Consider the following 12,541-nt stretch of genomic DNA (forward strand, 5'->3'; position numbering starts at 1 on the left):
ATGGGGTATTTGAAACATATCTTCACCCCGTTTACTTCTCAGGGTCACAAGATTCAGGCGGCACAGCCTGTAATGGTAGAGCTCTCTGGACGTCTTTGAAAGCTGATATTCAGGATGAACAGCAACAATAAAACACACTTAGTCTGCATTGCAGTAGTGCCCCTGCTACTGCAGTACAATAGTGCAGGAAAACAGCTGTTGGAAGGGAGCTGCAGAAGAGGCAAACCCAATGATTTTTCAGATTAACACAGGAACGCTTATTTAAAGTAATGATGCCTGAAATGAGGCTCTGAACAATTTGACCTTTATTTCAGCTATTTCACTAAGGAAAAGCCCAAATGATAGAGAACTCTGCTGACCAAGTTCCTTATTTTAATACAAAACAAGAAAACAAAACAAAATGTTTAATATCACCCAAATCCTATGGTAAGTTTACCAGCAATTAAGAAATTTATTAGGAGAAGCAAAAGATATATCATAAATGATACTCAAAAAAGTAAAAATAATGTAAAGTGGGGAGAAGGGTGGAAAAAAATAGGGGATGGAGAAAATTGTGAGGGCAGGTATCTCCATGATTTTTGTAAGGGATATCAGGCAATCGAATGCAAAGGTTTTGTAGCTGAAGATTAAGAGCATTAGAATAGGGGAGTTATGACAATGTCTTTTTACCACTTGGATCCCTTTCCCAACCTTTATCTTTGGAACATTTTTGAGAGCCTAGGGGAGGAAGTTGTGGTAGTATTTGCTAGTCCATATTGCCCAGGTTCAACCTTAAGGAATTCTTGCTCTAGAGATTAAAAGGAGCTGAGAAATAATCAACAATGGCATTATAATCATGTCTCCAGGACTGCAAGAGAAACATCCTTTGAAGAATGTTAATGCATACTTGAATTGTATGCAGATTTAGATTAAATACCAAAATTGTTTTCCAAGCATAAATCCTGGCAGAACTTTGGCCTCTGTATCTGACATCTATATTCTAACAATCCTTTCAAACTGCCTCAATTAATATATCAGCATTAAACTAGCTTACATCAGCTAAGTCTACAAAAGGGTGACCAGAGAAAAAAAAATCTTTGAGCTGTTTTTTTTTCCCCCAAAGATGCTTACTGTTGAAACTTGGAGAAACAGTTATTTTTAGGAATGATCTTTTCTTGGGTTAACCTCTAGCTGTTCAACTTCTCTAAAATTTCTAAACAAACAAACAAAAAAATCAGAAATAAATGTATTACAATACTCAATCCTTATCAGGACAATGAACACATCAAATTCACAAGGCAAGAGGGATTTCTCACTGCTAGCAAAAATTAGTGTTTCCTCTGTTTTACAAAGGCTGCGAAGACTCTAGAGAAGCTGTTTATGAAGGGTGCTCTGTCACTAGTGGGGGGGAAAAACCAAAACAAGAAAAAACTTACATATCCAAGAAATAAACAAATTCTTTTCTATAAATATTGGTATTTAACCCAAAGCAATTCTGGCATTCAGTTAAAACATTTATGTTAAAATTATTTGATATTTACAAAATTTGGCTTTTAAAAAGAACTCAGGAGGGCATCACAGGGCAAATTAAGAAAATAATACCCTACCTTTCTGCACTTGATAAGATGATAAGGAAACCTGCAGGCCCTGATCTGGTGGTTTTTATCATAGGGGCATTGTAACAGCTTTTCAGGGTCCAGGGTATCGACTGAAAGAGAGAATAATAGGGTAAGTATAAAGCTTAACAGGCCCTTGTAAAACTTCAGCATCCACGGCACATTGGATTTTTTCAACAGAATCTGTAAGAGTTGAACAAGACAGTCTAACGACGGCTTGGAATTTTTTTTTTAAAAGGGTGACTAAACATCTGAAAATAAAAATGTAACTGTGAGAAGATAAAACTGCATTATCATCGAATCTTCATTAAGTCCAGCAAAACCAGCAATCATGGGGTGGGGTCCTAGTTCAGATTTGGTTGTACATAAATATTGTTGTTTTCATTGTTGGTTATCCTTATTATAAACAAAAAAATTAAATGAAACATCTTTTCCTTTTCTAAAAGTGCTAATTCAGGGTCATAGGACTTCCGTGGTGGCGCAGTGGTTAAGAGTCTGTCTGCCGGTGCAGAGGACACGAGTTCGAGCCCTGGTCCGGGAAGATCCCACGTGCCACAGAGCAACTAAGCCCGTGCACCACAACTACCGAACCTGCGCTCTAGAGCCTGCGAGCCACAACTACTGAGCCCGCATGCCAAAACTACTGAAGCCCACGTGCTCTAGGGCCTGCGTGCCACCACTACTGAGCCCGAGTGCTGCAATTACTGAAGCCCGTGTGCCTAGAGTCCGTGCTCCACAACGAGAAGCCACCGCAATGAGAGGCCCGCGCACCGCAACGAAGAGTAGCCCCTGCTCGCCGCAACTAGAGAAAGCCCACGCGCAGCAATGAAGACCCAACGCAGCCAAAAAGAAAAAAAAGTGCTAATTCAGGGTCATTCTTATCTCTAGCTAGTTCAACCAGAGCTTCCCAGCCAGTATGTTGAAAGTTGGAATGGACAGTGTACTGATACACTGCTGTGCGGGTCCACTGCACACGTGTCCCCTATCCCCCAACCAGTCCTAGGTAAGTTGAGGGTAGTGAATCCCCTACACTAGCATCCCTGTCTATTTACTAGTATGCTATGACATGAAAAAAGTTGGTAAGCATTGCTCTATATCAGTTATACATTCTATGGAAGCTTGAGAAATATTCATTGATAGATTTCTTTTTCGTCTGTCTGCTTTAATGTACTTCTATAAGTAGTTCCTGATCTCGGTTAATCTAGTTACCTCTCAAATGAAACCAATACCTTTACCAGATCGGTGGTTTTACTTTTCATATTTTGGAACATAATGAGAAAAAGACAGAGAATTCTTTAACCTAGTGATTATCAAATTGGCCAGATAAAAAAGTAGAATAATCTGCAAAAAGAGAACCTTAAGTTAAGACAACTGCAGACACCTTAACGGGGCTGCTGTGTGAAAGAAAGCCCCTAACCTATATCACGCTATTTAAAAGTACCCTTAGAAGACTATACTTTTAGGGACCATTTCAATAGTGTGAATAGAAACTAGAGAAGTTTCTCTGAACGTGCAAAACTATTCTTACGTTCTGCAAAATGTCCAGACTGAGCCCCAAATTTTAAGAAGCCTGGTTAAAGAAGGGAAATTAAATGGTTAAGCACATTCTGAATATATTATGAGGACAAGAGGCAACCTAATAAAATGCTGTTGCCACCACACTGAAGGCAATAATAAAAGTGAAATAAGATAAACAATTCACATTTGATAAGAAGCTTATAAACCAGGAGACTGCTATGAAAATCAGAAGCTAGTGGGGAATTGAAACAGACAGCTTCACTGGAAGAGTGGTAAACATGGGATAAATTGCTAACCATGATGGTGATGCAAATGAGCCAGAAAGGTGACTTGAAGGACAGAATGAATAGGAACGAAAAGTCTTAAAGGACAAGCAGGCTTATTATGCCAGCCAGGCTCATCCTGACCAGCAATCTTTTCATATTTCTGAAGCTCCAGGAAGAGTTTACAGATGAAATTCTTGTTAGTTTTCCTTCATTTAATCCATTCCATCACTAGCAAATGATAGGCCATGTCAGCAGCTGACAGACTGGACGTACTTTATGATTCATACACATTTTACTGCCCATACAGTGGTATTCATCAGAGTTGATAATGATAGCTTCCTATCAAAGTGCTTTACTTTTTGGTCTCTGATAACTTAGGTCAGCTCTAAACTGGTTTTTTAGATTAAAATTTTATTTTTAATTAAAAATTTTTAACGGTAATAAGATACACATAACGTAAAATTTATCTTAACCATTTTAAAGTATACAGTTCAGTGGTGTTAAGTATATTCACACTGTTGTGCAACCAACCTCCAGAAATTTTCATCTTGCAAAACTGAAACTCTATACCCATTAAATAACTCCCATTTCCTCCTCCCTGTAAACCCTGGCAACCACTATTCTACTTTTTGTTTCTATGTTTCACTATTCTAGACACTTCATATATGTGAAATCATATGGTATGTCTTTTTGTGACTGATTTGTTTCACTTCCCACAATGTCCTCAAAGTTCATCCACAGTGTAGCCTGTGACAAGATTTCCTGTACCTATTTTGCCATTTGCTTTCTTTTAACTTATCTTAGAGCTCCTTCTATGTCAGTATGTTAAGAAATGTTTCACTGCTGCATACGGATGTACCATAGATTCTTAATCAGTTCCCTTACAGATAGACATTTAAGTTGTTTCCAGTTTTTTACTATTATATACAATGCTGTGACTAGCAATCTAACATATACTTCTTTGTGCTTTGTACGAGTATTTCCCTTGGGCAGATACCTAAGAGTGCTACACGAAGTATATATGCATTTAAAGTTGTAATGAATACTATCGAACTGCTCAGCAAAAATCTTGAGTGGCTTTCTGGGAATATAACTTAATTTGGAAAACAAAGCAGGCCCTCTGGACAACCTTCCTCCAAGAGAGTAGACTCAGATGTTCCTCACACTTGCATAGGGCCCAGAACCCATGGTGAGAAATGGAGGAAACTTCACGGAAATAAGGAACTAGACTTGACGAGAGTATCATCAGCTAAGAGCTACCGCCCAAAGACAGAAGAAGCTGGAGATCTTCAGGAATCTATCAGATTAACGTTAGAGTTTTAGGTCACTTTGGGAAAAAGGTCAAACATATTCTAAAGCACTGTTTCTCACTTTAACATGATTCCTGGTGTTAAATCTTAAATCACTTGGGGACTGTGTTAAAATACAGATTCTGATTCAGCAGGTTTGAGATGAGGCCTGAGGCTGTGCATTTCTAACCTACTTCCAGGTGATATTTTTCTTTTTTTTTTCTTTTTTTTAAGTCTTAAAACAAAGAAGCTTTATTAAGAAAGACATAGATAAACAGAAATGCTATAGACTTAAAGGAGTTGATTCTTCACAAGCCAACTTATTTATTAAACTTAATCACAAAACTTAAATAAAATTGTAAACATACAGCAAAATTCACCATTTCCTTCTTTCTTTAACAAACATCTACTGATTATCACTATGTAAAAAAGTTTCCGTTATGTAGCAACACAGTAATTAAAAGAACCAGGTGATATTTTTCTAAGAAAAAAAAAAATCACCACTGACAAAAGTAATGAATAGAGATATAAAGGGGAGATGTTGCTTTCTAATTTAATAGAGTAGTAAGCTTCCAAGAATAAATAAATATAAATCTCTCATATCTATCTCACATGGAAATCTCAGATTTTAATTAACATATTTTTAGAAAAATTAAGGGGGTGAAGGAGGAAGCCCTACGGAAGATCAAGGAGAATCAGATCCATTATTCTCAAAGTATGGTCCTCAGATTAGCATCATCACCTGGGAACATGTTAGAAATGCAAGTTCTTGGGTCCCAGACCTTCTGAATCAAAAATTTTGGGGGTGGGGTCCAGCAACCTGTGTTTTAACAAGCCTCCCAGGTGATTCTGCTGCATGCTAAAGTTTAAGAATCTCTATTGTAGATATTTAATAAAGATTGTTTCCATGTAGTTTCTACATGTTGGTGATAAAGATTCTATTGGACTCTTCCTTGAAGGTAGAATGGGACTAAAATACCCTTTAGTTAGAACTTATTAATTATAGAGATTCTGAACAAGACAGAAAGTAGGAGACAAAGGAGGCCCTGTTGACGAGTTTCATCCACTCAGATGTTCCTCAGACTTGGTCAGGGTCTAGAAACCATGGTGCTTTGTAGTAGCAAGTAGGGCACTACATACAAACAACATATAAGACTCTGGTTCTGACTCTGTCCCCAACTAACTACGTAACTTTAGGACAAATCAATTAATCTAGGTTCTGTTTTCTCAGTTGTAAAATTCGAACGTTGAATGAAATGATTTTTCAGGTCTCTTTTGGTGCTACACTTGTATGATCCTAGGTCTCCTGGTTCCCATTTGATTTGTTGGGCCATCTAGATTCCTGGATCACTTGAGAAACAAGAATCCTCCCTAGGATTTCTTTAAGTCTAAAAACGCAGTGTACATCAACATTATGTATATCATATTATCCCACAAAATAGAAAGAAACCAGTTAGTTAGTTAATGACTATCCCTGTGTCATTAACAGGAGAAACTGAAGTCCTGAGGAATGAAAATGCTTCATTTAATAAAAATATAGTTTAACACTATGGTGTTAAACACTATGGTGTTAAACACACTATGGTGTGGTGTCCCAACCACAGCTTTCTCAAAGCTTGATGACTTCTCATACTTCTTTCTTTAAATTTCAAGTGTCGTATTTCAAATTTGGACATTTCTCTACATTACTAAAACAGTCTCTGGGGAGACCTTTTCTTCTCAGCAGTCTAGCGAGAAAAGTGAATCTTTCCCAACACAGTAAAAGTCTTGTCAGACAGAAAACTACATGTTAGTAATTTAACTTATTTTCTAAAAGCAACAAGAAGTACGTACTGTAAGTGTCTTCCATGTTGGAAATGAAGGAGCCAAATCCAAGTGCTGGGGGGGAAAAAAAAGCAGTGGATCAGGGAATCAGAAATGAAATGTATCAAAAGTAGCCCTAAGAAGTGGAGTCAAACTTGGATTCAAACTAGAATTGAAGTCACCCAAGTTCAATATAAAAAACCCTTATAGCATCTCCCTCCCCCTCAATAAGTTTCTCCCCTTGAAGGCATTCTTTACTACTTTGAACCATTTTAACATCATTGCCCAATTCACACTCTTGGAATAAATTCTAGGGCTCACAGTTTAGAAAAACCAAATATGACTACTAAAACTGTATTCAGGTGATAAGATGTCAGTCTATTTTAAGTGCCATTACAACACCCTGTCACTGTTTACCATCTATTAGGGTTTGATGCTATTTAACATTAGAGGGGGCAAGTCAAGCCCACAAGAATACTGTTATTTAAACTTCAGGATAAACAAAGGAAAAGGGTACTATTTTAAAGCTCTCCTCTCAAGTCCTCAAAAATACAGGATGGGCAGGCTGCCAGTCTTGCTTCTCCCCCGGGGACCTGGGGATGCTGGAAGCCTGTGTCAGACTATACACTCAATCCATCCAATATGTCCAGAGACGTTCTAGTTTACTATTTCTACGACTTTTCTTAAACATGATTAGGAAGTACCATACTTTTTCCAGTGATGCTTTACCCACCTCCCCAAATCTCCTATGCTAAAATGGATAGACTTGGTAATTTAAATCTCTCCAGTTAATACTCATTCCCTCTATGCATTGAGGAAAAACTTCTGAATGTTAGGACTCGAGAACTGTCCATTTTATAGTTGACAGTCATAAAAGAACAAGTCTGTAGCAGAAATGTGGAAGATTAAAAGACAAATGTTTTTTTAGTTTCAGTCCTCTTCCACCTGAGATTCCCCCCTATTGAGCTCTGTGATTAAATAAACTTATCATTATGGAAAAGACTAAATTTATATAAAACCATCTCCATAGGAAACTTCTGAAAACTGGCTAGGTTTACATCTATTGCCTCTAGAGCCAGCTCTCCTTTGCCTCCTCATACAATTCCACACCCCTTCCCCCCATTCTATGACATAAGCAGCCTTGGAACCTATGATAGGAAATACAAGTGATCAGCTGGAACTCGTTTAGTAATTTGCTGCAGAGCTCATTTGTAAATGACAATCATCGGTGAAACTGTCATAAAAAATATTTTTCATGTCTGGATTAAGAAATTCTGACATTCCTTTTGACATGTTACACATAGTAACTTTATACTTTTTCAACAAAAATAAAAGAGAATTGGAAGAAAGAATCAAGCAATATGTTTCTTGATTTTAAGTCCTTTAAAGGAGCGATCAGTGCCAGATTCAGCAACTTGTAGGGAGCCATCCTATCCTTTGGGGGCAAAAAGACTGAATTACACAAGATTAAGGGCACTGGAACCTATAGCCTCATCATTCAGCCCTGTCCATCTAAGTATCTTCCGTATTAAACTGTTAACAAGTGAGTCTTTTACGTTTTCCCTAGTACTAGACAGCGGTGTAATGGACAAATGACACTCAGCAGTCAAGCTTGGGGGCTGGTTGCAGCCTGAAGCAACTGGTTACACTCTTAACTGAGCTGGGGTCTCGGTAAAACCATCATTTTTCTTCCTTTAAACAAAACAGTCAGAGTCGATTTAAACAATGGGACTAAACAGGAGAAGGTGGGGAAGATGGTTAACTTAAAAGAATGGAGACACAGGAGCCAGGGAGGACCTCGAGGGGACGAAGCAGCGGCAGCACCACCGGTTGCCAAAACAACCGCGCTGAGAACCCACGAGGCCGAAAGCTCTGGGCAGAAAAGGGAAGATACTAGAAGGTGAAGGTATCCCAGCCCACTAAAGGTGAGGTCTTTGGAGGCCCCAAGCCGGGGCCCGCGCGTCATTCCTACCTCGGCCGAGACACACTCTGGTCACACTCGCCTTCACCCCACGCCCGTGCCCAGCAACGCTCACTTCCGGCCCCTGACGTTAGGGGTGGGGCTCCCACTTCCTGTGACGGAGGCGGGGTTCTGACCGAGCGAGGCGCGGGCTCCGCAGAGGGTCTCCTCGGCCCTCCTTCCTCGGCTCTCCCACCCCTGCCCCCCCACCTTGGGCCGTCGTCCTCTTGCCCACGGAATTACCGTGGCCTTGCGTGGGTGGAACTCGCGCTGCCCTGCCGGGCTCTGGGGTCGCCATCTTAGAAAGGAGAACGAGTGCTGAGACCTGGGCGCTCGAGGAGGGCCGGGACTCGTTAGGGGTCGATGGATGGGTACTGGTGAGAACGAAGCCTTGTTTGTGGAAGTTGTCCAGAGAGAAAGATAATTTAGATTTTGACTGGAAGGAAGAGGAAAATTGAAAAGGTGATAAGCAGACACAACAGGCCCCCCCTTCCCCCCCTTCCCCCCCCCCCCCCACGCCAACCCCCCAAAACGAATCACCAAGGACGGGTCTTCGTTTCTGTGCGAGGGCTTCCTCTAGTTGCGGCGAGCTGGGGCCACTCTTCATCGCGGTGCGCGGGCCTCTCACTGTCGTGGCCTCTCTTGTTGCGGAGCACAGGCTCCAGACGTGCAGGCTCAGTAGTTGTGGCTCACGGGCCTAGCCACTCCGCGGCATGTGGGATCTTCCCAGACCAGGGCTCGAACCCGTGTGCCCTGCATTGGCAGGCGGATTCTTAACCACTGCGCCACCAGGGAAGCCCCGGGAAGCCCCCGGAAGCCCCCGGAAGCCCCCTACTATAGTTCTTAACATAGTGTCCCAAACTTAGTAGATACTTGATTATTTGACTTGAGAGCACAGGTATATTTTGTCAGGGGCTGCAGCAACTGTAAGACATCATCTGTCTTGTAAGAGAATACGTGGGAAGAAGAGACTAAAATATTTGAGGTTGTTTTCTTTCCCTTTTTTATACCACAGCTGCTTGGAAAGCCTGAACAAAAAGGCCCATAAAGTATGGACCAACAAAAGGATAAAAGATGCGGAACCAATGAGATATGTTTTGGTACGTATCTAGGACATGAGTAATGGTCCTTAGCAATTTTTTCCCCATAGTTCATACTGTGAAAGTAGGAGTAGAAACCCTAAAACCTGATTTTAGGGATGAAACTTTATAGCCAGAAAGTCTTATTACTGTTACACAAACATAATTTAAATCACCTTGATAGAACTTTTCTGTGAAGATGAGTGAACCTGGTTACCAAGGGTTTTGAAAGGTTGATTTTTTTTCAGTATAAACATTTAGCCCAGAGTACTGAATCTCTTTTACTACACCATGGGTATAAAGTATAGATTCTCCACATTCAGCAGCTTTGATTTTGTATGGGCATAGGACTAGTACATAGTAAGATCATGCCTCTCCTAAAGCATATTATAGTTTAATAGTAATAAATCAGAATGAAAGGGGGTTAAAAGGAGACATAAGCCACCTGTTATGGGAGCCTGGGGGAATAGTTAGGACTTTGGGGAATCTAGGCAAGCTTTGAGGCAATTATTTTTAAACCTTGCTTTTTTTAAAAAGTATTCTTCCATAAGTTAATTTGGTCTTTTTGAAGCTTTGACCAAATGTTATGTTAGAAACCAAAAAAAGTGATTCTATTGTGCCTTTTTCCAAGGGACTCAAAACCTCTTAAAGCAAGATTTGAGTAAATCTGGCACCCATGTTTTGAATGATACACCTGCCTAATAAGTGATGACTTATTAGCGTGGTTGACTCGGTTTGTCTGGTTGTTATCCCAGGATAATTATTGTCCCCCTTTCAAGCTCAAGAGTATCCTGGTTTGGAGGAAAAATTATATGGTCCCCCAGTTAAGACTGCATGCTCTTTTAGGGGAAGGTTCCATACAGCTAAAATATGATAAAGGAAGACAGTTTTACCTTTTAGGGCCATTTTTCCCGGGAAACAACCTTTTGTTTTTATATAGTCTGGTGTTAATATACCAAAGTATAATTTAAAAAAATCAAAATATGTGTAAGGTCTTAGTCAAGAGATAAAAGTAAATCTTGTTTATATTATGTAAAGCTAAGTGAGAAAGTCAGTAGCCCCCTACCCCCTCCACTTTGTACAAAATATACTGGAATGTGCTAGATGCTAAAAGTGTCTAGTGTTCTCCCTTCTATTTTAGCAGAAGAAAAAAAAAAGATCGTTTGAAAAGGATCTAGAAAATACTTAGGTAGGGATAGGACTCCTAAGGGCAGAAAATATTCATTTGACTAAAACTTCTTTAAGTCTAAATATACCTGAACTAGTCAGTCAACTAGCAAAACCCCAAACTCATTATTTTAAAAGGATTAGCTAGCTGCAATAAAAATTACAGCTTAAGAGGAACTAATTTTGGCCTGTTTTAAATTGGGTCTTGGTTCAGTTTAAGCACCAAGTATTTGAATTTCTCCTAGATGCACAGCACTAGTCTAATGAGGTAGCAAATATAAAGCAGTATGTGATTCTGCCTTCCTTCACGAAGGTTTGTGGTTTGGTTGAGGTCGGAGACAAGGAAGGTTTAAATGAGGTGAGGATTAAGAATTGGACTTAAAAAAAGCTAGAACAGGGATTTGAATAGTTGAAGGGCAAGGGGTGACATTTTAAAATGAACAGAGTGAAAAAGAATAAAACATATTTAACATGGGTGTAAACTGACTTCTGCAGAGTTAGGAAGGTAGATTTGGAGCCATGTTTCAAACTCAGCTTGTCATAAAAACTATATCCTTTTTTAAAAAATAAATTTATTTATTTATTTATGGCTGTGTTTGGGTCTTCGTTTCTGTGCGAGGGCTTTCTCCAGTTGCGGCGAGTGGGGGCCACTCTTCATGGTGATGCGCGGGCCTCTCACTGTCGCGGCCTCTCCCGTTGCGGAGCACAGGCTCCAGACGCGCAGGCTCAGTAGTTGTGGCTCACGGGCCTAGCCGCTCCGCGGCACGTGGGATCTTCCCAGACCGGGGTACGAACCTGTGTCCCCTGCATTGGCAGGCAGACTCCTAACCACTGCGCCACCAGGGAAGCCCAAAACTATATCCTTTAAGCATGGAAGATTCGTATGGAGAATTGATTGAAGAAGGTTGATATGATGGTCATATAGTAAATGACTTGGAGGTAGGAGAAAAATGTTGGGGGATAAAGAACCTAACTAAGGAATAGCATTATAGACCACATGGTGACTGTATTTCCCCTACAAAGAGAAATAGGCAAATCAGCCCTCCAGCCCTTTGGTTGAAAAATGAGGATATGACAACAAGGAAGAATAAAAAACCAAATGAAGCTTGTCATAGGAAAAATACTCTTTATTTAAATAAATAAAAACATGTTAAGATGCCAACAGTGACAAGAGTTGTTACCTAAAACTTGACAGTAAAGATTTCCCCAAAGTTTTAAAAAAAGACTTAATAAATCTTCCATCTGCTGGCTCTTTAATCTACAACTTCCCGATCAGTTCTTCTGACCTAAGGATAGAAAGAGAACATTGAGGCAGTGTCATTTTGATAGCAAGCGTTTTTATGGAAGACCTAAGCTTGATGTGTGTTAATAGCATTTCAAATAGAGTTCTAGACAGCTCTTTCTCCAGTCTGATTTAAAGCCATCAGGACTTTCCCTGCATTCTATTGTGAGAGGAGGAGGACTTTGAATAGGAAACGTTTATTTTTATTTATTTATTTTTTATGTTTTATTTTTTGAAAATGTTTAAAGAAGAAAAGCTTGTCTAAGAATCTTTGAAGATTTAGAATACGATGTTAGTGATATTAGTTAAAACTATGTTAATATAAAAATCTATGTTAATATATGTTAAAACTGTGATGTTAAAAAAGTTATTCTACCTTTTCTCCAGGACTTACGGTTGTTAGGATGTTTATCATCCATAGTCTCTTTTTTTTATGTCTCTTGAGTCGCTGTAGAAGATGACCAAAGGAGGAAAGTTAGCTGGAAATCAGAACCAGAGAATTAGTCCAGATAACCAGTTCTAGGAGATTAAAGTTACTTTAACAAAAATAGTTGATGCTACTGCATGTCAGGGTAGGAATTA

At 39.6% G+C, this 12,541-nt stretch overlaps 1 protein-coding gene across 1 annotated transcript in view; it reads right to left on the reverse strand.

Annotated features, from left to right (window-relative positions):
- Nucleotides 1-6,542, reverse strand: part of GTSF1 (gametocyte specific factor 1) — a 36,429-nt gene extending 29,887 nt beyond the window's left edge. Inside the window, exons 1-2 of the mRNA XM_068561957.1 lie at nucleotides 6,502-6,542; nucleotides 1,587-1,687 (exon numbers count right to left, since the gene is read on the reverse strand). Coding sequence (XP_068418058.1) covers nucleotides 1,587-1,687; nucleotides 6,502-6,517 — 117 coding nt within the window. The 5' untranslated portion in view covers nucleotides 6,518-6,542. The remainder of the gene's footprint in view (nucleotides 1-1,586; nucleotides 1,688-6,501) is intronic.
- Between the last annotated feature and the right edge of the window lie 5,999 nt (nucleotides 6,543-12,541).

This window comes from Eschrichtius robustus, chromosome 13, assembly GCF_028021215.1.
Source record: "Eschrichtius robustus isolate mEscRob2 chromosome 13, mEscRob2.pri, whole genome shotgun sequence".
Classification (NCBI taxonomy): domain Eukaryota; kingdom Metazoa; phylum Chordata; class Mammalia; order Artiodactyla; family Eschrichtiidae; genus Eschrichtius; species Eschrichtius robustus.